The sequence below is a fragment of the Garra rufa genome, chromosome 10, assembly GCF_049309525.1.
Source record: "Garra rufa chromosome 10, GarRuf1.0, whole genome shotgun sequence".
In the NCBI taxonomy this organism is placed as follows: Eukaryota; Metazoa; Chordata; class Actinopteri; order Cypriniformes; family Cyprinidae; genus Garra; species Garra rufa.
The window spans coordinates 12,744,958-12,771,962 of NC_133370.1; the positions used below are offsets into that span (position 1 = coordinate 12,744,958).

At 35.4% G+C, this 27,005-nt stretch overlaps 1 protein-coding gene across 3 annotated transcripts in view; it reads left to right on the forward strand.

Annotated features, from left to right (window-relative positions):
• Positions 1-27,005, forward strand: part of cadm3 (cell adhesion molecule 3) — a 98,454-nt gene that overhangs the window by 44,634 nt on the left and 26,815 nt on the right. For all 3 annotated transcript variants that reach the window (XM_073849152.1, XM_073849153.1, XM_073849151.1), the window contains exons 3-4: positions 17,579-17,728; positions 23,093-23,245. In XM_073849152.1, the coding sequence (XP_073705253.1) occupies positions 17,579-17,728; positions 23,093-23,245 (303 nt within the window). The remainder of the gene's footprint in view (positions 1-17,578; positions 17,729-23,092; positions 23,246-27,005) is intronic.

Below are 27,005 nucleotides of genomic sequence, written 5' to 3' on the forward strand. Positions count from 1 at the left end.
TGCCAAAGCACTAAGTGCTCTTTTTCATTGGCTGCATCACAAAGCTAGTGAGCTGCCTTGACAGCATTTTTGAGAATCATACGCGTAGACTGTACTTTTGGGCACCATCATTGGGCGTGTCTGAATGTTTGACGTTAACAAAAGTAAAACATAACTTTATTATGTTTAATTGTACTGCAGTGTTTTGGTCATTATAAATTGTGGACTTTGAAACATTTGAATTTAACCCAATGTGCTACCTAGACACCAATTGTGGGCATTGTATGTATTATCAAACTTTCTAAAAAAGCAACTGAGCTACTATTTAGTCAGCATTTTGTGCATTATATGCATGTCTGAATGTTTAAAGGGTACATTGGATGCCCATTTTCCACAAGTTTGTATGATTCTTTAGGGTTATACCCAGGCCCGGCTCCACGGGGGGGCCAGGGTGGGCCTGGCCCACCCAATCAGAAGCCTGGCCCACCCGAGCCCCACACTACAGCTAATCACAAAATTGGTACGATATTCAGTTGAGCTCCATATTTTTTTCTTACCACCCGCACCCGCAAACATTCTAATATTGTATATAATTTTCGCACTTTCAATATGCAGGGTATTGAAATCGCTTTTAAATGAGCGCTCACGCTGTTTACTTTTACTTTCGATTTTGCGATAACGCGCACTCTGTGTAAAGGGAGCAGCGCATCTTATAATAGATATTTGTCAGTGAACACAAGATTGAGCAGCAAATCCTCTAGCATGGTCTTTTTGTAGGCATCTCTCCTTACTTTCGACCCGTGATCAGTCAAAAGGTCATTGCACATTGAGTCCGATTTTTGTATGCGCTTTTTCTCATATTTGCCACCCTTTCCTATGAAAATGCTTTTTATGGATGCAAAATGCAGAAAATCGAACCTGATCTGAATTTTTTTATGACGGACGAAAGTTTCAGAGGCAGTGTGTAAACTCGATTAACATAACCTGAGGTCGTATTTATTTTTTAACGTGCGAAAATTTCATACTCATGTGTGCAATGACATTAACTCCAGCAGCTCGTGTTGGATGCAGGGTTGCCAAGTCCGCGTTTTTTCCCCACGGAATAGGTCTACTTTTAAACTGTTGCCATGGGTTGATTTCCCCCACTGGTTTAAAGGTTTGAAATATTGCAGAAATTAAATTTCAATAAATTGCCTGTATTTAAAAATGTTGCGGTGCTGGATGTTAGGTTTTGTGATGGCTACGGGTAGGAAGCCTTTGAGCTGTGCATATGATCAATGTGCAAAACTGTAAATTGTGTATTTTAGATATGGAAATGACATAAGTTTTGATATTTGGGATATGGTCAGTGCATTATTTTGGGTTGTTCTTGGCTGGCCATTGGGCTAGTTATGTCATATAGACTTGGTAACTCTGTTGTCAGATGTGTTCAGTTTAGAATTGTAGCTTACATTTTCCAACTGCAGTAAATTATTTTTATTTCTATAAAAATGCAAAATGACAGTGAAGGTGCTGCAGCGGTGGTCAAGTAATGTAATCAGCATAGAACCAAACACAGTGTAACACCAACTACACCAAATGGAAAAAAATGTATGCACTTAAATAATACTTGCTCTGTTTTCAAACACTAATTTTATACTTAATATACAAAAAATTATTTAGTACTTAAGATAATTTTAGGAAAATCAATAGTGTACAAAATTTTGCTATTTTGAGACACTAATGTGCTTTTTGAACAAAAATGTGCTTTATCTCTCTATTAAAATAATGTATGTAGTTATGTATTATGACTTGTAGTACACCTACCCCCCCCCCCCCCCAAAAAAAAAAAATCATACCCCCGGCCCACCTTGAATATCCCTCGGCCCACCCTGCAGCTCATATCTGGAGCCGGGCCTGGTTATACCCCAATGGTCATGTAAAACAACACCCTTTTTACCTTGTCAAAAACAGCTTTGTTCACAGCGAACCATTTTGGTGCATGTCTCTTTAAATGGTAATGAGCTCTGCTTATCCCACCTCTCTCTCTTTTTTGTGTATTTGGTGGTACATTACTATCAAAAACAAAACTAATCCAATGCATCCTCAGTCGATTTCGGGAGAAAATTAGAATTCTTATGTTTAAGTTTACTTCCAACTATGGTATATACCAAATATGGTAATGACTGTCTGTCAATGGATGTGGGCAGGGCTTGAGCAGTATGACATCACACTGCTCAGAAAATCAAAACGGATTGATAATTGAGACTGTTTAGGTTTTTTGGGGATACAAAAAGGAGTGACTGGATTTATATGCAAGCACCAAGTCAAAGTGAATTTTGCACCCAGCGTCCCCTTTAAATACAACCCTGAATCCAGAAAAGTTGGGACATTTGTGAAATGCCATAAAATCAAGAATATGTTATCTGTTCATTCTCTTTTAACTTTTATTTAATTTACTAAAGTACAAAGAAAAATGTCCAATGTTTTCAGTGGCCAATTTTTACTTTTATTTTATATAAATAACCACATTTGTATTACCATGGCTGCAACACACTCCAAAAAAGTTGGGACAGAGGCTAAATAAAAGTTAAAAGGTTAAAGAATATTCAAAATAAACCGTTTTGAAACTGTTCATAGTAAGCAGGGAAATGGAAATGAGCATTTCAGTCTTTGCAAGCGAAGTTGGATCATGTCAAATTTCATGACAAAAGTGTCAACAAATCAAAAATCACATTTTCTAGAAAATCACAAATAATTTAGGTCTTTCACCCACTACCACACATAATATTGTAAAAAGATTCAGGGAATCCAAAGAAATGTCAGTCTGTGTTGGGCAAAGCAAGACACCTCAGGTGAATGTGCATGACCTTTGAGCCCTCAGATGGCACTGCATAAGAAACCGTCATGCTGCGGTGTTAAATATAGCCACATGGGCTCAGTAGTACTTCGGAAAACTGCTGTCACGTAACACATTCTGCAGCTGCCTCAATAAATGCAACTTGAATTTCTGTTAGTCTAGCAGAAAGCTATACATCAGTTCTATGCAGTAATGCCATGGGGTTCTCTGGGCCAGAGCTCATCTCAGATAGTCACAAAGACGATGGAAATGTGTGCTGTGGTCAGACGAGTCCACAAAAATAAACATCAGGTTCTCAGTAGCAAAGACAAAAAGGGATCATCTAGACTTTCATCAGCGACAGATGCAAACAACTGTCATGGTATGGGGGTGCAGCAAACTTTTTCTTTGTACTTTAGTCAGTTAAATAAAGGTTAAAGAGGATGAACATATTGTTGATTTTATGGCATTTTACGAAATGTCACACATTTCTGGAATTGGGGTTGTATGAAAGCATGATGAGTTGACTAAGACAGCATTTTTGAGCCTTATAAATTCTGGACATTCAACATTTAAATGGAAATTAGTGTGCTGCCTATCTAGGTTGCATTTTTAAGCATCATATGCATGTTTAAATGTAGACTGTAGACACTTTTGGGCAGCATATGTTGGTTTGAGTGTTTAAATTGTGTATATGATTGAATTTAGACAGTGTTGTTGGGCCTTAAAATCTGGACATGCACACATTTTAATGGAAACAAGTAAGTCCTCGTTCTAGACAGCATTTTCGGGCATTGCATGCATTATCAAATGTTCAAAACAATCCTATTAAGCTGTCTGTCTTTTGGGCATCAAAGTTGTGTTCACAAGCCTGAAACAAATTTAGTGAGCTTCCTTCCTGTAGACAGCATTTTTGGCCATCATAGGCAGATTCAAAATATTGAACAGAACAGTAAGTGAGCGGCTTACATAGAAAATATTTTTGGGCATCATAAACCTGTTTGAAAAATACAAAGCTAGTGAGCTTAGGCATCATATGTACATTTGATTGTTGAAAGTGAACCTACACTCTAAAGAATGCTGGGTTAAAAGCAACCCACTGCTTAGAAAAATATGGACAAACCCAGTGACTAGGATGTTTTGACCCAGCAGTTGGGTTACATGTTTAACCCAAATTATGGGTAGTTTAACTTGTTTAAAAATTATTATATGGCTGGTTTAAGATGAACCCAAAATAGGTAATAAATAAAAAATCAGACACATAGGCATCAGCAATAATCAATAACGTTAATTTATTAAACATAATAATACATATTAATTTCCAACGTGTTTTGGGTTAATTTTATGCAAAAAAATATAGTTATTTTTAAGCAGTAGTTTAACACAACATTTAACACAAACACTGGGTCAAAACAACCCTTCTGCTGGGTTTTTCCGTATTTTACCCAGTGCTTGGTTGTATTTAACCCAGCATTATTTATAGTATAGTGAGTTACCTATCTAGATAGCATCAAGTGTGCTGAAATACACTGTCTAGATAGGCAACTCACTAGGTTTTAAGACCTAGCCATTCTTTCTCTCCACCTCTCTCTTTCTCTGGGTCATTCTGTCCCTTTCTTGCCCCCTGCTCAGTCGTTCTCTCTGGGGGGTGAGATAGTGAACTAACAATGTTTGACAGGCCTAGCGAGGAGGGCAGCATTAACAACAACAACTGTGAAAAAGAGCGGGAAAGAGAAAGAAAAAAGATAGTAAGAATAAATCCTTCAAAAATGATGTTAGGTTTGCAGTCGTTTAATGAAGTTGTTCTCTGCTGTAGAATGATGGATGATTTGTAGGTTATAACAGCCAGTGTTAATTTAAATGTTAACATTGATTTATAGTATATAGAATATTTTCTAGCATCTTATTGAGAACTTTTGTTTTTAGCATGATCCTGCATCTCAAGCAAGCAAAACATTGTGTGTGTGCGTGTGTTTGTGAAAATGTTGTACCTATAATATTGTTCCAGTATCATTAATATTAAATATATTAATGTGAAATGTGGTCAGCAGAACTGAAATGGAAAAAGGGGAACGAAGGATGAAAAAGGAGGGCGAATGACATAAGGATAAGGGCGTATACACCCAGGGGGGCAGTTATGGGGCAGCAAAGCGTGTGTGTGAGCGGTTGGGGTGAGGCGGTAATAGGGCAACAGCTGGCATTGAGTGGGGGGTTGGAGAGGGTCGTGTCGACAAACCCTCCCAATGACCTACTAATGTACTGCATACAGCTCAACACAAGTGTTGACTTGAGAATGTGAACTCTTATTCAAAACATATTTATAACAGAGTTTATAAAACAAGATTCTCATGCTCACCAAGGCTGCATTTATTTGATTAAAAACACAGTAAAAACATTAATTGCGTGAAATATTATTACATTTCTCATTATAACTGTGATAACCTGTAGTGATGGGTTATGTTAGGGCCCTATGATATCCGCAATGTGGAAAAACTGGGATGTAATCATGAAATCTAGTCATAAAAATGGAATTTACTGTACAACACAGAATGACACAGAATTTGCCAAATTTTGGATGAATTAATCAAAAGTAGGTCAGTACACTTGAAGGATTAGTTCACTTCCAGAACAAAAATTTACAGATAATGTACTCACCCCCTTGTCATCCAAGATATTCATGTCTTTCTTTCTTCAATCGCAAAGAAATTATGTTTTTTGAGGAAAACATTTCAGGATTTCTCTTCATATAATGGATATGTATGGTGCCCCTAAATTTGAACTTCCAAAATGCAGTTTAAACGCAGCTTCAAAGGGCTCTAAACAATCTGAGCCGAGGAAAAAGGGTGTTATCTAGATAAATTATCAGTTATTTTTGAAACAAATTGACAATATATATACTTTTTAACCTCAAATGCTCATCTTGGCTCATCTTTGCGATGCTCATGTGTAGTCTGTGTAATCCGGGTCAATACAGTTAGGGTATGTTGAAAAACTCACAATTAGTTTTCGTTTTCAACTTCAAAATCATCCTACGTAAATAAATTGACAATTTGTTTAGAAAATAACTGATCATTTTGCAAGAAAAGACCCTTCTTCCATGGCTGGGATCATTTGGAGCCCTTTGAAGCTGCATTTAAACTGCATTTTAGAAGTTCAAACTTGGGGGCACCATACACATCTATTACAGTATATGGAGAGAAATCCTGAAATGTTTTCCTCAAAAAACATAATTTCTTTAAGACTGAAGAAAGAAAAACATGAACATCTTGGATGACAAGAGGGTGAGTACATTATCTGTAAATTTTTGTTCTGGAAGTGAACTACTCCTTTAAATCAAAATGCGATATGGACTAGTGTTAATCCGCAATTTTAAGCCACAAAAAGACTATTTAAAGTAGAAGTTCACTTCCAGAACAAAAATTTACAGATAATTTACTCACCCCCTTGTCATCCGAGATGTTCATGCTTTCTTTCTTCTGTCGTAAAGAAATTATGTTTTTTGAGGAAAACCTTTCAGGATTTTTCTCCATACAGTTGACTTCAATGGTGCCCACAAGTTTGAACTTTTAAAATGCAGTTTAATTGCAGATTCAAAGGAATCTAAAAGATTCCAGCCGAGGAATCATTATTAAACTTTTAATAAATTGTTAAGTGTAAATTTCATGATTTTAATTAATTAGGCATGTTTTTTGATTAATACAATTTAATTTAACTATTCAAACATAGTCTTAAAATAAAAAATAAAAAAAATAAAAAACGCTGAAAAATCCAGAATCTAGAGAAATGAAAATAGAAAAAAATAGGAATTAAAATGGAATTTGGGAAAAATAAAATGAATCTTATTGGGTCCTAGTTATATGTATCTATATGTATCATGTTTTCAGTCAAACCGAAATTTATTCAGACATCTTCAACATTATCTCACATTATCAAAGTTTATTTGCTATAGTTTAGAAAATTATAATAAAATATGACAAGAATTTAAAGTTAAACTGTGTCAGAACAAATTCCTCTTAATAATGTCAGACAACTTTGGTAGAAAGTGTAATGGATTATAATCAATCAAAAATTATTCAGACAAATGTTTACACAACTATCAATACTTTGTCGACCAATTACCAAGCAATAATTTTGTTCAGTCTGTGATGTAAAAAAGTTCACATTAGCAATTAGAGAAAAAACACTTAAGCAAAACATGTTCAGGTCAAAGTGTCTAAATAAGTTTTGATCCCAAACTTTTATCAATTTTTGGTTTGACTGTATGTATTCATTGGAGCACAGTGTGTATGGACAATCTCTGTTGAAGCCCGTCTTCACTGAGCTCCAAAAACCAATATTTGGTCCTACACACATACTGCCAGACTATGATTAAGCACATATGTTCCAGCAGTTAGAAGACCAAACCAGATCTTCATCAAATATATAAATGTGTGCAGTGTGACCAATCAATAAGGCAACAAGGACTTCATCTAGTCCAGCTGCTGAACACACACACACAAACAGCTGGACATCAGAGAAGAACCAACAGGATGTTTAGTGTCAATCAAACGTTAATCAGGCAGCAAAATAGACATCTACATATGCAGCAGAGCAAACAGAGAGACCGTAACAGAGGCAGAGAGACAGAGGAGAGGGCGTAGAGGTGAGAGAATACCAGAGGGAAAATATGGAGAGACAGAAAGAGACAGATGGAAGGAGGAGGAAAAAGAAAGAAGAAGTGAAGCACAGATGGAGAGAGATGAGAAAGGAGGAAGAGGGAAATGGAGAGATGAAGGGGTTATTTTTCACTGTCTGTTTTTGGACAGTATTTATTACACTTCAACCTGTGTTATCTCTCACATACAAACACTCATCTTCTCCCTCCCTCTCTCTCGTTTATTTCTCTCTGTCTCTCCTTTTGGCCTTCTTCGTCAGTCTTTCGCCGTATTCATCTGTTTATCTTTAATCTTTCGCTTTTGTCTCTTTTCAGCAGCCGTCCTCTCTGCTCTCTCTCGTCTATGTGAGGAGGGTGTAAACGATGTTGCTTTAAATATAGGCTGTGTGCTTTCTACACCCTCACACATTTGTGTGTGTGAGCGAGAGACACCTAGAGAAAGAGAGAGAGAGCGAGCGAGATGCGATGGAGAATGACACTGTCTGGGTGTTTTTAACTCAAATGTGTATGTGTGTGCGTGTGTGTAAATACTCTAAGGCAGTGCTTCTCATCTGCCGGGTCGTGACCCAAAAATGGGTCGCATGGCTGCAGACGACAATGCTTAAATGCGAAATAATGATTTCTAACTAACCATATGATCATGCAGAGTTGAATAAATAGGCTATAAATAGGCACTTTCCATGTATTTTGTTGTTTGGATCAAAAGCAGTTTGTCCAGTCAAACTCTACGGAATTTTGGGACAAAAATAAATACAGCCCAGGCTACTTTAAATTCAGGGTTGACTTGCATTGAGGATAAACATGGTTTGAGCCGAACTGCAGGAATGCATTTAAAAAATTAAAATTTAATTCAAAATGAATTATTTAAATTCTAAATAAATGCAAAGTTCTTTCATGAAACTCTAGATGGGGCACACTGACAGGTTGTTAATGTAACCGATGATATTCATAGCCCTATACAACTTGGCACAAGCTGATTTCATGCCGCGTACACTGCCAATGAGTTCGCACCTTAACCTTTAAATGGCTGGTCGACATTCACTTGAATGTTTTGCAGCATGCTTTCAGAGTTCCTCTGAAACCCTCCACCTTCCCCAGCTCCACCTGTATTACCATGCTAAAATCTTCAGAGTTATCATGACAGAACTTCAATTCAAAATGGCTTTTGAATTAAATCAAAAACCTGTGAATCATGAATCGAATTGAAACAGAAATTTGCGTCATCTTTTCTCCTGATTTGTGATTGTGTGGTAATGAAATGGCTCCTTAAACAAGAAAAAATGTTGGGCAGGCTAGATTTTGTCCTTGGTGGATTGATTGGATCATAGTCGTTTACTAATTGCTGCAATCTCATGTGAGTGACAGGTTGCTGGATTGTTGGCCCGCCCTTGTGCAAGTCATCAGAGAAGAGATGCTGTTGCGAGAGAGAGGGGATGGCAGGGGCGCATTAGGATAACCAAAGGCCCCTGGGCTACAGCATTACATTAGGCCCAGAAAACAATTATGTCAAATTTTGTGTTTTTCCCCATCCAAGTTAACATTCACAACACTGTTCTGTGTGAAATGTGGATATAAGTGAATATGCAAATTCACTCTTTTGTCAGAAGGTGGCACTTGTGGAACAGTTGAATTATAGCCGTTGCATAAAGTAAATACTACATTATTACTGACATACGGAGGTAAAATGAAAATGAAATTTCATCAAAACATTCCTGGCCAAAATACGAGTTTACAGGTATGATTTAAACTCCATAAATCACAAAATATTCATTATTTTATGAATGTTCATATTCATTATTCATCATCAGTAGATCGAAACAACACTTGTGGGCTATTTGGTGATTGCTAACTGCGTTTTTATTTTGAAACATGCCGTGCTCATGTTTAATTATTCAAATCATAGCCGTTTAAAGTTTAATGATCACATTTAAGCAACAGGGCGATTCCTATTTTTCCATCACCGGATTTGAAATTGAGACTTTGAAGCAGCACCTTTGATGGAACGGTGACTGAATCAAAAACCTTCAGCTGACATACAGATTACATCCAGGCAAGGTACTGAACTCACACTGTGTATGATGTTACAGAATGTTGTCCGGTCACACAGCAGTGTTGTGTTTCTTGTTAATTTGCACGTTAACATAGAGACACTCTCGTGCTGGGCTTCTTTACTACCACATGCATTGTGCGTCCCGTTTACGGTATATCGTTGAAACACGTGGAACATACCAACTACACAAACTGTGTGGGGGCTAAACTAAACTATTCACTATATGCGACTCCTGCCAGGGAGTAGCTGAACATGAGTGTGAGTTTTCAGCTACGCAACAGAATGCTGTTGATACTGCTTCAAACTCCCATATATGCAAATAGTTATTTAAAAAATATAATTTCCTTGCAGCCAGTGGGCCCCCTTCCCAGTGTAGGCCCCTGGGCTTCAGCCCGTTGAAGCCTATGCGTTAATGTGCCCCTGGGGGATGGTAATGTTTTTGATTGAAGATTAAGAGGACACATTCATTAAAAAAAAAATTATGTGCTCGGATAAATAATTCATAAACACTGCTACATTCCATAAAAAACAATTTGATTTGAAATAATTTTGGTCATTTTGTCATTGAAAGAATTTTTAAGAAATGTTTTAACTTGTTTGATAAAAACACTTGTTGGTTCAAGCAAAATTTGTTTTTTAGTGCAAAAGGGACAGTTGAGACTGGTGTCTAAAAAATTTGGTCTAAAACGTCTGGTCTTTCTTATCTTGTTCCAAACCTGTATGGCCCATGTGACTCATTTGTGTTATGGAACACAAAAGATAATGATTTAAAAAATGTATGTATTTATTTATTTATTTAATAACTATAACATTTTTTAAAGTCCCTATGTAGTCAAAAAATGTATCGTTTAAAACTAATCTTTGATAATCAAAATTACATATTTAAATGTTTTTTTCTTGTGAAAATAATTTTCTCATGCCTTAAAACAGTTTATAATGTAACTCTCCCCTTGCCTCATTTACTATATGCGGATCTATGAATATGCAAATTAGCCCCGCCTCCACTCACTCACACCAGCCAGAGCCTCCTGATCCGTCCACTAAATGAACTTAACTGTAGTAAATGCGATATAATGGCGATACACAGATAATGACTGAAATGTTTTTACTAGTGGACAACTACAGTGGATACTGTAACATTCATTAAAGTTACTTACTTGATGATATTGTGTCCTCAAAATGCCTTGAAGGCTCGAATGCAGCCTAGATAGTGATTCCAGTTTGCGCCCGCAAGCATATGTGTCTGAAGTGCAGACGCCAATGTGGGAAAAGTGCTTCTGACTCCGGGCAACTTTTACACTGTTGACGCGGATTATTACTCAAGTTTTGGTTTTGTGCTGGTAATCCTATTGGTATATTTTGCATGCTAATGATATGAATGTATCCATTGACGTGGTTGGTTATTGAATTTTGTGATGTAGCAAAGCCTTTGGGAAACCACAGTTTTAAGTAGAAAATACTAAGCAATGGTGTTAATTAATAGATTGGCACAAGGTCTAAAAGCATATTAAAAACACCACATAGACAAATAAACAACATTAAAAACTTGATTTTCACTACAGGGGACTTTAAATGTATGAAATTTATTCAATTTATTGCTGTCAATCAAAAAATTAATCACATATTTTTTTCTGAAATTAATTGCGACCACCTAACATTAAAGTTTTTAAATATACTTTATATTGTATTATAATTTCACATTCAATCTTCAAAATAATGTACAAACAACATTTTTTTAATGACTGAAGGTGATGTCTCTAGAAAATTGTTATTTTTTCCCTAATATTTAACCATCGACTATAGCCATTCAACATTACTGTAAATGAGAGCTATTAATTGTAACAATCAATAGACTTAAAAAAATAACTTCAAATTTAAGTGAACTTAAAACAATATCCTTTAGCAAGTAGGAAATATACAGAAATAAAAAAATAGACGAATCCTTAAAGCTACAAAAGTTTCCTTGATTTGCTCTTTTTCTTTCTTTTGTTTTTTGATTAATAGACATTATTAGGTTATTTGGCTGCTATTACTTTAAGACCTGCCGCTGCTAAACGTGACACAGATCTGACATGCATGCTCGTAGTTGCATTTGTGCTTAAATATGAAATAATAAAAGCTACAGCACATGCCGTCACATTTGTGTGTGCAATTGAAGCGTGTACAGTATAACGGCTGACAGGACAGGAAAATTCATTTTTACTGACATATGGCTTGACAACATCTCATCTGACCGCAGTTCACTGTTGTTCTGCTGAAGCTCCCTTGTCACAAGTACCTTTCCTGTGCTCGTTTGACTAGTGCTGAAGTGGAGTTGGAGTGCGCGTCTAAAAAGTCTCCCATTCGATATGGTCGTAAATAAACACACTTCTTGTCAAAAAAAGGAGAGAGAAGCAGCATTTGCCTTAACTGTGTTAAATATTCTTATGCTGTTACAGTGCCTTGCAAAAGTATTCATACCCCTTCATTTTATTCACATTTTGTTTTGTTGCAGAATTATGTTAAACTGCTTTAAATTAGTTTTTCCCCACATCAATTTACACTCCATACACCATAGTAATGACGAAGCAAAAACCAGATTTGCAAATTTTACAAATTTATTACAAATAAAACACTGAAATAAGTATATTGCATAAGTATTCATACCCTTAACTCAGTACATAGTTGAAGCATCTTTAAAGCCTCAAGTCTTTTTGGGTATGATGTGACAAGCTTTGCACATCTGCATTTGGTAATTATCTGCCATTCTTTGCCTCACCTTTTCACCTCTCAAGCTCTGTCAGCTTGGATGGGGGCTGGCAGACATTTTCTAGAGTCCTAGTTGTTCCAATCGTCTTCCATTATGGATAATGGAGGCTACATGCTTCTGTGAACCTTCAATGCAGCAGATTTTTTTCTGAACTTTTTCCTAGATCATTGCCTTAACGCAAGTCTGTCACTGAGCTCTACAGGCAGTTATCTTGACCTCAGGACCTCTTGACCTTTTTGCTCTGATATGCATTTTCAGCTGTTAGACCTTTTCTTAGAGGTGTGTGCCTTTCTAAATCATACTTATTCAAATGGATTTGCCACAGTTTAACTCCATTCGAAGTGTAGTAACATCTAGAAGCAATATGAATGCTCCTGAGCTAAATTTCGAGTGTCCCAGAAAAGGGTATGAATACTTATGCAACAGGATCTTTTCAGTTTTGTATTTCTAATAAATTTGCAAAGTTGTTACAAACCTTTCTGTGCTTTGTCATTATGGTGTATGAGATGTAGATTGATGTGGGAAAAAAAGAAAGCAGTTTAACATAATGCTGCAACAAAACAAAATGTGAAAAAATGAGGGGGTATGAATACTTTTGCAAGGCACTGTAAACTGGAACAATTCTTTGCCTGCGTTAATGTGCTAATTTTGACAGCACAAATTAAATTTAAATATATTTATTAAAGATCCTTTGTATTAAAGGCACAACATGAACTATCCCGTGAATTTTGCTTGCGTATGTTATCAAGGTACCATTGTGATTCAAAATAAAGTGGCAGTGACATATATTTGTGTACTGTGTTCCAATCATGCACAACTGAGTCAGTAACGCCCTGCACCCTTCAGAGTACTCACTTTAAATGCTCTGCCCTTTGGAGTGAGTAGGACATAGTGGTGTTCACGTTGAAATTGAATTCACCCATATTCTCTTTCTCTCCACATCTCCACTTCACTCCATCCTCTCAGTGATTAGAGTTGAGTCAGTGTCCTGACATAACCAGTTAAATGGATCAGATGCCATTTTGAGAGTCTCAGTAAGTGCCCCCTGCAGCAGTTGTCCACTGCACGGAGAGCGTGTATGTGACCCACTAATCGCTTATTAACTGCTAACACTGTTCTAATTGGTTGCCGATAAGTAGCCCGCACCGTGTGTGCTAAAGCTAAAGGCTAATTTTAGCCTATTATCTATTGGCATAGGTTCATTGGGTTTAGAACGCTAACTCTAATTCTACCACTGTGTCGGTTTGGACATTTGCGCACACACACTGCCAGATGTTCTGTGATGTAGATGCTGAGACTTAGTCTTTTCTCATCCCTTCTGCTCACACTCTATTTTTAAAAGCAGCGTCTCGTTAAAGCCTTTTAGGCTAATCAGGCTGAGTTCGGCCCAGCTTCTCGCTCGCCCGGCGCACCTGCATTTGTCCCACATATTTGCCGGCATTTGGCCTGTGATTCAGTAGGTTAATCCCCAGCGCTAGCAAAACATCAGGCTAGAATTAAGCCAGCGTTAAGCCTGAATCAATCCAAGATTGAAATCGACAAAAAGCGAGTGTAATTAGGCTAGTGCAGTATCAACATCGGGCCAAGTTTAACTCAGAATTCAGCCAATGTTAGCCATGCAATTAGCAATATTTGCCCCGTCATTCAGCCAGCATACGCCCAACATTCAGCCAAGTTTTGCCCCTTGTTTAATCTCTTTGGGTCCAGAGCTTGGCCGGTGCCAAGCCAGCATTTGCCTAGCATTCACTAAAAATTAGTGCTCCTTTCAAGCTGCTATTAGCCTAACATTCAGACAGCGCTTCGCATAGAGTTCATCCAGCACCGGTCAGCATTAAAAAGGTCATCGATTATAACCTAAGTGGTAATTATTGGGTAAAGTGGAGCATGGGCCGCCCCGGGTGGAATTATCATACAGTTAGACTCACAATTGGCATTATACATGGCCTTTATTCACACACTCACACAGACACATTTCCAATAGAATGAGTTGTCATCTTTTAGATACCTGAAGGCCTTTACATGTGTTGGAACAAACCCCAATCCCATAAACACTGAGCAACCAATAAAAAAAAAAACTAAGCATTTTTTCAGGAAATGTAAGTGGAAAAATCATTGTGGTGCTTGAATATTTAGGGCCCTATTAAATAAAAAATGTTTTGTTTTTTCCCAAATTCTTTTTTTTTTTTTTTGTCCATTATAATTTTTCTGGATTCCATTCAGTTTTAATGGTTAAATTAAAAAATATTAATAAAAAACATGTCTTATCAATTGAAATCATGAAACATAATTTAACATTAACTTATTAAAAGTTTAACAAAAATTGCATTTTTAAGGCCCTGAGATGAGTTTTATTTTTTCTAAAATTTTATTTAGTTCTATCTAGTCCTTTCATTAAATTTTATTAATCAAAATCAAAATTTCTTTTTTATATTCAGAAATACCGTGTTGTGTATTTACTTCTTTTCTGGTAAATAAACTCTGGTAAATAATTGCTTTGTGTAATTAAGTTTTCATAATAATTTTCTTAGTAGTAGACAGTACTATTTTGTCACATTAGGTCATATATTTCTGACAGGGTTTCTTCAAGTTAAACCAAACTTTTAATTGCTGGGTTGCTGTGAAGATCTTGACGTTTCTGTTTGTATATGATATGATATGATATGATATGAGTATCACAGCAGTTCTAGAGATTATGTTTGTGTGTTCATGTACTCATATATTAAGGCAGCAGAGGCTGAAAACACAGCGAGCATCAAGCGCGCTTCAGTATGTGTGTAGTAAACGAAACATGCATGCATAGAACATGCAGTATTCACATTTAAATAGTCTTTTTGTGGCTTAATATTCACGGACACTAGTCCATATCATGGTTTGATTTAAGTGTACTGACCTACTTTTGATTTATTTATCCAAAATTCAGTTTAAATTCTATATTTATGACTGGATTCTGCGATTCCCTTCACATTTTCCGCATCGCAGAAATCATAGGTCCCTAAATATTCTCTGTGGTTTCCGGAGTGTTCTGGATGGTCGTCAAGGTGTTTCTATGCAGTTGCTAGGGTGTTCTGGGTGGTTGCTAGGGTGTTGCAATACAGTTGCAAGAATGATCTGAGTGATTTTTCCAGGGTGTTGCTATATACAGTTGCTAGGGTGTTTTGTGTGTTTGCCAGACTGTTGCTGTGAAGTCATTAGGGTGTTCTGGGTGGTTTCAGGGTGTTGCTATGCAGTTGCCAGGGGGTTCTAGGTGGCTGCAAGGGTGTTGCTATGCACTGTTAGTGTGGTGTCGCAATGATGTTGCTAGGTTTTTTAGGTGCTTCCACTGTGATGCAGTCCAGTTTCTATGATGTTCTGGCTGGAGTGTGGGATATCATGATTTGATTATGGACGATTTAAATGTCTCCACGGTCTGTTTTTGAAGAAATATTGCAACTGTTTGGTTACCCACATTCTTCAAAATATCTTATTTTGTGTTCAACAGTAGAAAACAACTCATTCAGGTGTAAAACCTGAAAGTGAGTAAATTATGACAGAATTTTCATTTTTGGGTTAACTATCCCTTTAATGTTAATGAAACAACAAAACACAGAGTAAAATGACTCACTGCTCTTGACTGAAGAACTTTAATATAGTTGCTTTAATAAAAATCAATGTATGATTTGTACAGTCAAGTGTATATAGTGTTTTATTTTTATATTTCTTGAATGCCACTGCTAAATACACCTACTGTACCTGAAAAATAAAGCACTGTATGTTTTATTTGCAGATTGTGTGTATTTGTAATGTGTGTCTTTGTTAAAGAAGTTCACTTTACAAAAAATTTACAGATAATTTACTCTCACCCACAAACTTATCTTTTTTTTTTTTTACAATAATAATACAAATTTGAATACAATTTATATACTTTTTAACCTCAAATGCTTGTCTTGGTTAGCTCTGCGTGTACTCTGTGTATTACAGTTTAAGACAGTTAGGGTATGTTGAAAAACTCCCATCCCATTTTCTCCACCAAATTCAAAATCATCCTACATCGCTACATTGCTATTTTATTATTTTTTGGTAAATGGCGTTTGATTTTCTTTGCACGTTCACTTTTTTAAACACTGGGTCAGTACTTCTGCAGTGATATAGGACGATTTTGAAGTTGGGGGAGAAAATAGAATGAGATGGGAGGTTTTTTTTACCTAAGCTAAATGTCTTGAACAGGAATACACAGAGTACACGCAGAGCTAGACAAGCTAGCATTTGAGGTTAAAAATTATATAAATTGTCAATTTTTTAGAAAGTACCCAATTGTTTTGCATAATTTCTTTGACTGAAGAAACAAAGACATGAACGTCTTGGATGACAAGTGTTCTGGAAGTGAACTTGAGATTTTGTGACAAAGATTTTTTATCTTCACCCGATTTGGCCTAAATGTCTGCCATTCTGTTTTATTTAATATTTTGTTATCTTATCAGGCTTTGTTTTTAAAATAGGAAAATTAGTTAGGCTGTACTGCTCAGAAAACTTTCAAAATAGTAAACTCAACATGACAAAGACTCGTGATAAAATCATGAATCGTGATTTTCCTAAAAAAAAAGAAAAGAAAAAAGTGATATGATATTTTTTGGCACATCGTCCACCCCTTCTGGTGTCTGTCAGGGTGTTGTTATGTAGGTGCTATGCTTTTCTGGCTTTTGAAGTCTCTATGATAATCTGATCCTATGATTGCTCCTTAAGTATATGTCTTCTTGCTCCTGTACGTGAGAACCACACTGAATTGTGTGATAGCAAAAAAAGTAATAGCACAGGCCACATCATTTGATGTATTATTCATGCATGTATCAGAAATGATGTAGGATAAGTTACATGTTGAAATGTAATACTTTGAGGTTTTTTAAATGTCTTATTCCATATATAAGCACAAGTGAGATATGAGCTTTAGCAAGCAGCACTAATTACATATTTTCTCGTATGATATGTTACATTTCTTTAGAATCTCGGAGACGTCAGTCAACGTTTTAATTATCATACCTGTTCAGCCTCCTTATTCTCTCTTTTCTTGCGCTTCCTGGTCTTCAATTTCCTTCTCTGGCGACTCTCTCGGCATGAGGTGCAGGCAACGTTAACGATGCCATTTTCATTTTTTTATTTCTGCAAGAAAAACACAGCACTGCACTCAAAGATCATGATGATGGGGACGAAGCATCTAATTTTCACCTAAGTCTCGCTCTCATTTTCTCCCTGTCTCCTCCTCTGTCTCTAACTATAGCTCATTTTATGATGTCATCTTGTTTTGTGCCTTTTCGCCTCTAATAGTTTCTCATTTATCTCTGTCCTGTTGCTCAGATGATGACCCCTTCCAGCCAGTGACCCAAGATGAGACGGTGGCAGTGGGTGGGGTGGTGACCCTGACCTGCAGTGTGAAGGAAAACGATAACTCCTCTCTCCAGTGGTCTAACACAGCTCAGCAAACCCTGTACTTTGGAGAAAAGAGAGGTGAGCTTCAGCTATTTTAAAAGGAAAATGATGATTCTGTCTTTATTTAGTCATCCTCATGTTTTCCCAAGCCTGTATGTATGGAAGCCCGTTTCTTCCACTCAATAAAAAATAAGAAAAGGCAATTGTGACTTTTTAGCTCAGAATCGTGAAATACAAAGTCGCAATTGTAAGTTATAAAGTCAGAACTGTGAGATGTAAACTTGCAATTCTGTGAAATGAAGTCAGAATTGCATGATATTAACTCACAACTGTGAGTTATAAAGTCAGAATTGCATGATATTAACTCGCAATTCTGAGAAATAAAATCTAAAATCCGAGAAATAAAGTCACAATTCTGAGCACATATCAGCTTTTTTCCCCTCAAAACTTTATATAAAAAAGTTTATATATCACATTTCTGAGAAAAAAGTCAGAATTACTAGAGAAAAAAAAAACAGAATTGCAAGGTACTGTAAACTTGCAATTGCGAGGAAAAATTCTTTTAAAAAAAATTATTTTTTGCAATTGTAAGTTTATATCTTGCTATACTGACTTTATAACTCATAATTGTAAGTTAATATCATGCAATTTTTAAAAAAAAGTCATAATTGTGAGTTTATATCTTGCAATTCTGACTTTATAACTCACAATTGCGAGTTTATATCAACCAAACTTAATTTCTCAGAATTGCGAGTTTATATCGCAGCTCTGACTTTATAACTTGCAGCTGCATGTTTATATCTCACAATTCTGAGTAAAAAAGTCAGAATTGCGAGTTCATGTCTTGCAATTCTGACTTTATAACTCACAATTGCGAGTTTATATCAACCAATTCTGAGAAAAAAAGTCAGAATTGCGAGTTTGTATCACAATTCTGATCACATTTCTCGCAATTGTAAGTTTAAATCTCGCCAATTCAGAATTTATAAATCGCAACAGAATTCTGAGAATATTTCTTGCAATTGTGAGTTTATATCTTGCAATTCTCACTTCTTTTCTCAGAATTGCGAGGTTATATCATACTTCTTACTTTATAACGTGCAACTATGTTTGTATCACAATTCTGAGAAAATTTCTCACAATTGTAAGTTTATGTCATGCAATTCAGAGAAATAAAAAGTGAGTTTCTATTCTAAAAAAAAGTCAGAATTGTGACACCTTTTAATTTTGTATTTAGTGGTGGAAACAGGCTTCTATATGTAAGACATACTTTCTTCTGTAGAACACAAAAACAGATGTTTTGCACAATGTCTTGGCTGCTCTTTTCCATATAGTAAAAATAAAAAAAAGATTTCTGTCAGAATTTTATTTTTAATCAGGTCTCATTAACATTACATTATTTAGGCATTGTTTATTAAATTATTTAACAAACATTCATTCTGTCCTGCTACAATATGTTTATTAACTCTCTCTTGTTATGGTGAATAAAATGAATTCACATCATACAATTTTAATCATCTGAGTATTTTTACATTTATTTATTTAGTAGAATATCCTTTTCCACAAAAAGTGTCAAGTTTCCGATAAAAATGGTTGTAAACGGCAATTCACATTGATTTTAACAAACGACATTTCATGACCTCTCTTTCACTCAGTCACTTTTAAAACCGTGGTCTGTGATTGCAATTACCCACCATTTTGGTCTGAACAGGAAATTGATTTTCCTTGGACCCTTCCTTAGAGATTTCTGCAGAGCTCTCGGTCCCTCAACGCCAAACACAAAAAGAACGCGTGAGACACCTTTCTAAAACATTAATATCACCCTAAAAACAAACAGGTGGCTCTGTGATAACAAAAAGCGAGGTGATGGAGAGAGAAAGACAGAGAGAGAATAGAGGAGTGACCTGATTAAAGAGGAAAACAAAAGAAGGCGACAAGAGAGCACCATGAAAAAGCAGAAATAGAAAAGTCTATTGAACGAGAAGGAAGGAGTGTTAAAAGAAAGGAGGGGAGAAATAGTCTCACAGATGGACTTAAAAAAAATCACTTTTTTTTGTTTTCACAAAAAAGTATTGAAACAACCTTAAAACTATATAAAGTAGTATTTTAAAGTGACTTTTTAATGCGGATCAATACATATTAGCAAAATTGTGCAAGGTAAAAATTTCCAATTAAGTATATTTCTTTCCCTATTGCTTTAGGTTTAAATCCAGCCAATTTGGTTGATATAAACTCGATTTATCTGAAAGGATGTTTAGATGTTTGGAAAGGAAATCAAAAATACTGTTTGAGAAAATGTTTTAGTGTGTGTGGAAATAAGAGAGAGCACAGTGAAAGGATAACAGGAGACGCACATACGCATTAGTGAAAAGAGATAAACAGATAAGTGTGGAGGAACGATGGATGAGTGGATGAGCGAAGAGAGATAAAGGGAGGAATGACAAAGGAGGAGTGTGTGCATGAAAGAGCAGGATGGAGGACAGAGGAACAGCAGCTGATGAAGACAAATTAAGTGCCCTTCACTTACTGATAAACCATGAAGCACACACACATGTACTGTAAATCTGTGTTAGACAGTTCTCCTTTTGTTCAAAGGTGAAGAGTGTAATTTCTGCACCATTAGCAAAAATATTAACTTTTCAAACAAGTTTTCCTAAACACTGCCAGCCTGTTTAGCCAGGGATGGGGAGGGGCTTATTCTACAGAGAATGTGATTGGATAAAAATAGGTTTAGTGCAGGATGAGTCATCAATATTTTTGTTCCATTTTGCCAGAAGAAAACATTGTTGTTATTGTTATTAAAAACTATTGATTGTTTTTGTTAATTGAAATAAATCTGAAACTACTTAAATATAGTGATGTTAGATGAAAAAAAATTGAGTAATTTACTATTTTTTAAGTTTTACTGATTTTTATTAGTTTAGTTTTATTTCTATTAAGCTTCAGTTCATTTTATCCATTTTATTTTTCCAGAATAATTATCATTTTTATTTCAAGTTTATTTAAAGTTTATTGATGACAAGTCAATATTTTTGTTCCATAATTAAAACTATTAATTGTTTTTGTTAATTGAAATAAAGCTGAAACAATAAAATGTTAGATGAAACACTTAAACTAAAAAAAATATTTTTTTTTCAGTTTTTATTTTAATTTGAGTAATTTACTTTAAGTTTTACTGATATTAATTAGTTTAGGTTTATTTCTATGAAGCTTTCATTTTTATTTCATTTATTTTTTAGTCATTTTTGTACTTCAGTAATTTCTAATTTTCGTTAAAGTTTTTGAAGTTTAAAGTTTATTGATGATCAGTCATCAATATCTTTGCTCCATATACTGGAAGAGAACAGTGTTGTTATTGTTAAATAAAACTATAAATTATTTTTGTTAATTGAAATTAAGCTAAAACAAAATAAAATATCAGTGTTAGATGAAAATTTTGAACTTAAAAATTTTCATTTTGCTATTTTCAGTTTTAATTAACATTTTAGTAATTTACTTTTTTAAACTTTTAATGATAGTTTTGTCATTTTTATGTAGTTTAAAGTTTATAGTTTTATTTCTATTTAGCTTATAGTTCATTTTTAGTAATTTTAGTACTTTAAAAAAAACTTTCTTATTTAAAAACATTTATGTTTTTAATTTAGGTTTTTAAGTTTTAAGTTTAACGTTTACTGATGATAAATCATGGATATTTTTGTTCCATTTGTTCCTGAAGAAAACTATTTCACCTGTTGTTATTGTTAACTAAAACTATAAATAGTTTTTCTTAATTGAAATAAAGCTAAACATAATATGAATATTAGATTAAACAAAAATTTGAATGTTAAATGAAAAAACTTAAATGAAAATTAGAATTGTTGTTTTAAAAGAAAATGGTTTGTTAAAGTACTAAAATTACTAAAAATGAACTGAAAGTTAAAAATAGAAAGCTAATAGAAATTTTAAAAACTAAATCAATCTGTAAAACTTAAAAAAAGTTAATTATTAAAATTAAACAAAAAAAGTTAAATGGTTAAATCCAGTTCATAAATATTAATAAATAATATTACAGCATATTACAGAACAAGACAGTGGCTATATTTAAATGTGTAAAAATGTTAAGGTGAACATTTAGTATAGTGCATTAGCATATACACTCTCAAACATATGCCATAGATGCCATAGAAGAACCTTTTTTTGTCTAAATGGTTCCATAAAGAACCTTTAACATCTGAAGAACCTTTTTGTTTCACAAAAGGTTCTTTGTGGTGAAAGAAGGTTCTTCAGATTATAAAAAGGTAAGGAAGAGATGGTTCTTTAAAGAACCCTTGACTGAATGGTTCTTTGTGGAACCAAAAATGGTTCTTCTATCTATGGCATCACTTGAAGTACCTTTTATGGCACCTTTATTTTTAAGAGTGTAGATGAGCTTAAGCATACCGCCATGCTTTACTTTTTAAATTTTGTCTTATTCTTTAACACATTTTTTTCCCTTTTGATAAAAGATAAGTGTTCATTGTTTGGCTTGCTCGGATGATCAACAACAGTTCTAGCCAATCAGACCAGAGATCATTTGCATAGACAATTCCTTAATGCACAGTTTGTTAATTACCAAGGCTTGGTTGCACACATCTAATCTTTGGATTGACTGTGTGCACTGTCATTTTGTCTGCTGAAATCTGTGTAGTCAATATCCAGTGTATCTACATGGGTTGCTATAGTAATAATGTCAGAATCAGCTTGAAGCCAAGACACTTTCTCATACAACAACGGAGAGTAGCTGTCACTGGAAAGAGAGCACAGAAAACTGAAAACTTTGCCTTTACTCGTGTCTGTCATCCCGCTGTGGTGCTGAACCCACAAGATCTGTAAGAGAACAGAGGCATTTTATGCATTCATGCATACAGTATACGGAGTCAAAAGTGCTGACTCGTTCACTATTCATGACATCATGAGGAAAGAGTAAGCGAAAATGAATGTATTCAGACGATGTTGCACACCCTGTATGATGTTACATAAACGTCACTTTCTGAATAATGCACAAAAAACTGCTTTGAAATCTGATCTGACCTTTGGACTTAGTTCACTGTTCAAGACAAAGTAAATGTCACATGGTTTCCTAGATGAGGATAGAGTAAGCGGAAATTAGTGACCTTTTACACCGCAAAATAATTGTAATTAATTTCAAATTAATGTAGTGCAAATCAGGTTTATGCACATAAAAATGCTTTTTTCCCCTTTTTTAACTACAAAAAACAAGCCCGATACAGCAAAAAAAAAAAAAAAAAAAGGAGAAGGATGGTGGAAAGTAATCACATAAATCTAAATCACAATGGTTTGGGTGCCAAACACCTTGACTAACGTTATCAGTGGACTTCAGGGGGGAAAATAAAATGCTAAAAATTGTAGCATATGACACCTATGTAGTGTATGCATTATTCTTATCTGCTCTGTCTTTTGCAGCACTGAGAGATAACCGTATCCAGTTGGTAAAGTCCACGGGCACAGAGCTGATAATCACCATCTCGGATGTTCAGCTGTCAGATGATGGAGAGTACACCTGTTCAATTTTCACCATGCCTGTACGGACTGCACGTGCCACAGTTACTGTACTTGGTATGTATGTGTGAGTCTGCATTTTAAGTTGAAAATTGCTATTGATGTAAAGTGGTGTGAAAAAGTGTGGCCCCGTTCCTGATTTTTAATTTTTTTGCATGTTTGTCACACTTTAATGTTTCAGATCATCAAACAAATTTAAATATTAATCAAAGATAACACAAGTAAACACAACATGCAGTTTTTAAATTAAGGGTTTTTTATGAAGGGAAAACAAAATCCAAACTCACATGGCCCTATGTGAAAAAGTGTTGGCCCCGCCTCCCTGTTAAAACGTAACTGTGGTTTATCACACCTGAGTTCAGTTTCTCTAGCCACACCCAGGACTGATTACTGCCACACCTGTTAGCAATCAAGAAATCACTTAAACAGGACCTGCCTGGCAAAGTGAAGTAGACAAAAAGATCCTCAAAAGCTACACATCACGTTGAGATCCAAAGAAATTCAGGAACAAATGAGAAAGAAAGTAATTGAGATCTATCAGTCTGGAAAAAGTTATAAAGCCATTTCTAAAGCTTTGGGACTCCAGCGAACCACAGTAAGAGCCATTATCCACAAATAGCGAAAACATGGAACAGTGGTGAACCTTCCCAGGAGTGGCTGGACAACCAAAATTACCCCAAGACCGCAGCGACGACTCATCCAAGAGGTCACAAAAGACCCCACAACAACATATAAAGAACTGCAGGCCTCTCTTGCCTCAGTTAAGGTCAGTGTGCATGACTCCACCATAAGAAAGAGACTGGGCAGAAATGGCCTGCATGGCAGAGTTCCAAGATGAAAACCACTGCTGAGCAAAAAGAACATAAAGGCTTGTCTGAGTTTTGCCAGAAAACATTTTGATGATCCCCAAGACTTTTGGGAAAATACTCTGTGGACTGACGAGACAAAAGTTGAACTTTTTGGAAGGTGTGTGTCCCATTACATCTGGCGTAAAAGTAACACAGCATTCCAGAAAAAGAACATCATACCAACAGTAAAATATGGTGGTGGTAGTGTGATGGTCTGGGGCTATTTTGCTGCTTCTGGACCTGGAAGACTTGCTGTGATAAATGGAACCATGAATTTTGCTGTCTACCAAAAAAACCAGAAGGACAATGTCCGTCCATCTGTTCGTGATCTCAAGCTGAAGCGAACTTGGGTTCTGCAGCACGACAATGATCCAAAACACACCAGCAAATCCACCTCTGAATGGCTAAAGAAAAACAAAATGAAGACTTTGGAGTGGCCTAGTCAAAGTCCTGACTTGAATCCTATTGAAATGCTGTGGCATGACCTTAAAAAGGCGGTTCATGCTCGAAAACCCTCCAATGTGGCTGAATTACAACAATTCTGCCAAGATGAGTGGGCCAAAATTCCTGCACAGCGCTGTAACAGACTCATTGCAAGTTATCGCAAATGCTTAAATGCTGTTGTTGCTGCTAAGGGTGGCTCAACCAGTTACTAAGTTTAGGGGGCAAACACTTTTTCACACAGGGCCATGTGGGTTTGGAGTTTGTTTTCCCTTCATAATAAAAAAATTCATTCAAAAACTGCATGTTGTGTTTACTTATGTTATCTTTGATTAATATTTCAATTTGTTTGATGATCTGAAACATTAAAGTGTGACAAACATGCAAAAAAATAAAAAATCAGGAAGGGGGCCAACACTTTTTCACACCACTGTAGGATGAATTGGGGCACTAATTCAGGCCTAGTCATCCTGAATTAACCCTAAATTTAGCTTATTCCTCATTCCTCTTCTTGGATTTCACTGAAAGTCTATGAGACTATCATGGGTGCATTTAGCATGAGAAAAAATCTGTTTGTTTAATGGCCTTTCAATTAATATATTTCTGTGCCATCTGAAAGCAATGCTTTTTTCTATTAGATGATTTTGAGAGCTCTCCAAGTGGTGTTTTAGCCACAAATGTTCATGGAAATGGTGATGCATCTGACACCATTAGAAAATTAAAACACTCCTTTCATTCAATCAAACACAGCCCGAAGACAGACATAGTTAGTTGCTGTTGTAAAGTATTTATTTTTTTATCAATTAAGTTTAGAATCTAGTCATTTAACATTGTAATTTTTTAAAACAATCTATTTATTTTGAAACATCTAGAGCTGCAATCAAAATTATTCAGCCCCTCAGAGACTTCAGTATACTTTACAAATACAAGCTTTTCTGAAGATCCAGGAATTTATTAAAAAATATATAAGTTTATTGGCATATTTAAAGGGCTAATGTCAATATATAATGTAAATAAAAACCCCTAATATAATAAAAACCCCTATTCAACATTGCTGTTTTTAAGTCACTTATTTGTATGGTGGGAAACAAAATTGTCTTAAAACACAACTAAGCCTTTATAAAATCTATTAAAAACAGAATTAGCTTGAGCTGTTACACAAATATAAACTTAGCCCCATGCATGTGCTGAAGTTGAGTAGCAAAAATGGCATCAGAGCTTATTTAAAAGCCATATAGAAGATTAGTTTCATTACATTATGGGTCTACATGAAGATTTCCAAGACATTAAAAGTTCCCAGAGACACAGCTGGCAGCCTTATTCCTTAGCTTAAAATATGTTGTACCACAAAACCTTTTGAGGCTGTTGAAGAAAAACCACAATATCATCATAAATTTAATCAGAGCAACTTAGAAATACCTGCAATGTACAGCCAAAGACTTGACTCATTGAGATGAATCAATGAAAGGTGGAAAAACATTTTAATGCAGAGTATAAGAAGAACTCTAGACAAGTATGGCCTTCGTGCTGGGGCATCTTGCCCAATGCCACTCTTGACCAAGAAGAACATAAAAAAGGCAGACTTGAACATGTTCTGGAAGAATGTTTTATGGAGTGATGTGACCAAACTGGAACTTTTCGGACCTATGGATCAGTGGTATATCTGCAAAAAAAAAAAAAAAAAAAAAAATCTTATAAGCAGAAGAACACCATCTCCATTGTCAAACATGGAGGCAGGCCAGTCAGTTATGGGGGTGTTTTACTCTTGCAGGAAGTTGAAATAATGACTGTATAAAAGACATCATTGATTCTTTGAAGTATTAGGCCATTTTGGCAATAATTGTGATGCCTTTACTGCAAAGACTGATGATTAATGGACTGTCCTGCAGGACAATCATCCCAAAGTATACATCCAAATCTACTTATGCTTGGTTGAGGGACCAGTCATAGAATGTGTTTGAGTGTCCTGTTCAGTCTCTAGATATAATTCTCATTAAAAATATTTAGTTGAATTTGAAGGAAGCAGTGGCAATGTGGAAACCAAAGATTATCAGTGATCTGGAAGCTTTTTCAGGCAAGGAATGGGCCAAGATTGAAATAGAGAGGTGACAGAAGCGTCTAAGCACTTACAGTGCAGTGTTTATTGGCGGTTTAAGGAATCAACACTTCTGTGCAAAATTTGACTTTTGAGGATTGAATAATTTTGAACGTAAATGTTTAGAGCTAATTTGAATTTGATCATGATTCATTAATGTTACGTTCTCAGAATCACTCAAATATGTATTAATACACTTTCTCTAATAGTGTACTGATGTCTTTGATCTATCTATCTATCTATCTTGAAACATGTATCAGTAGTGAAATGTTAGTTTAGTTACTGAACAATAAGTTCAGTCAGCCTTGATTTAAATGGAAAATGAGTTCTTTTTTTTTAATGATTTATGTTAATAAAAATCATTTGCTTATGAGTCAGACTACACTGGTCGTGCTGTATGTTGGTCATGTATTTTCCGTGTAGCTGAAGAGGA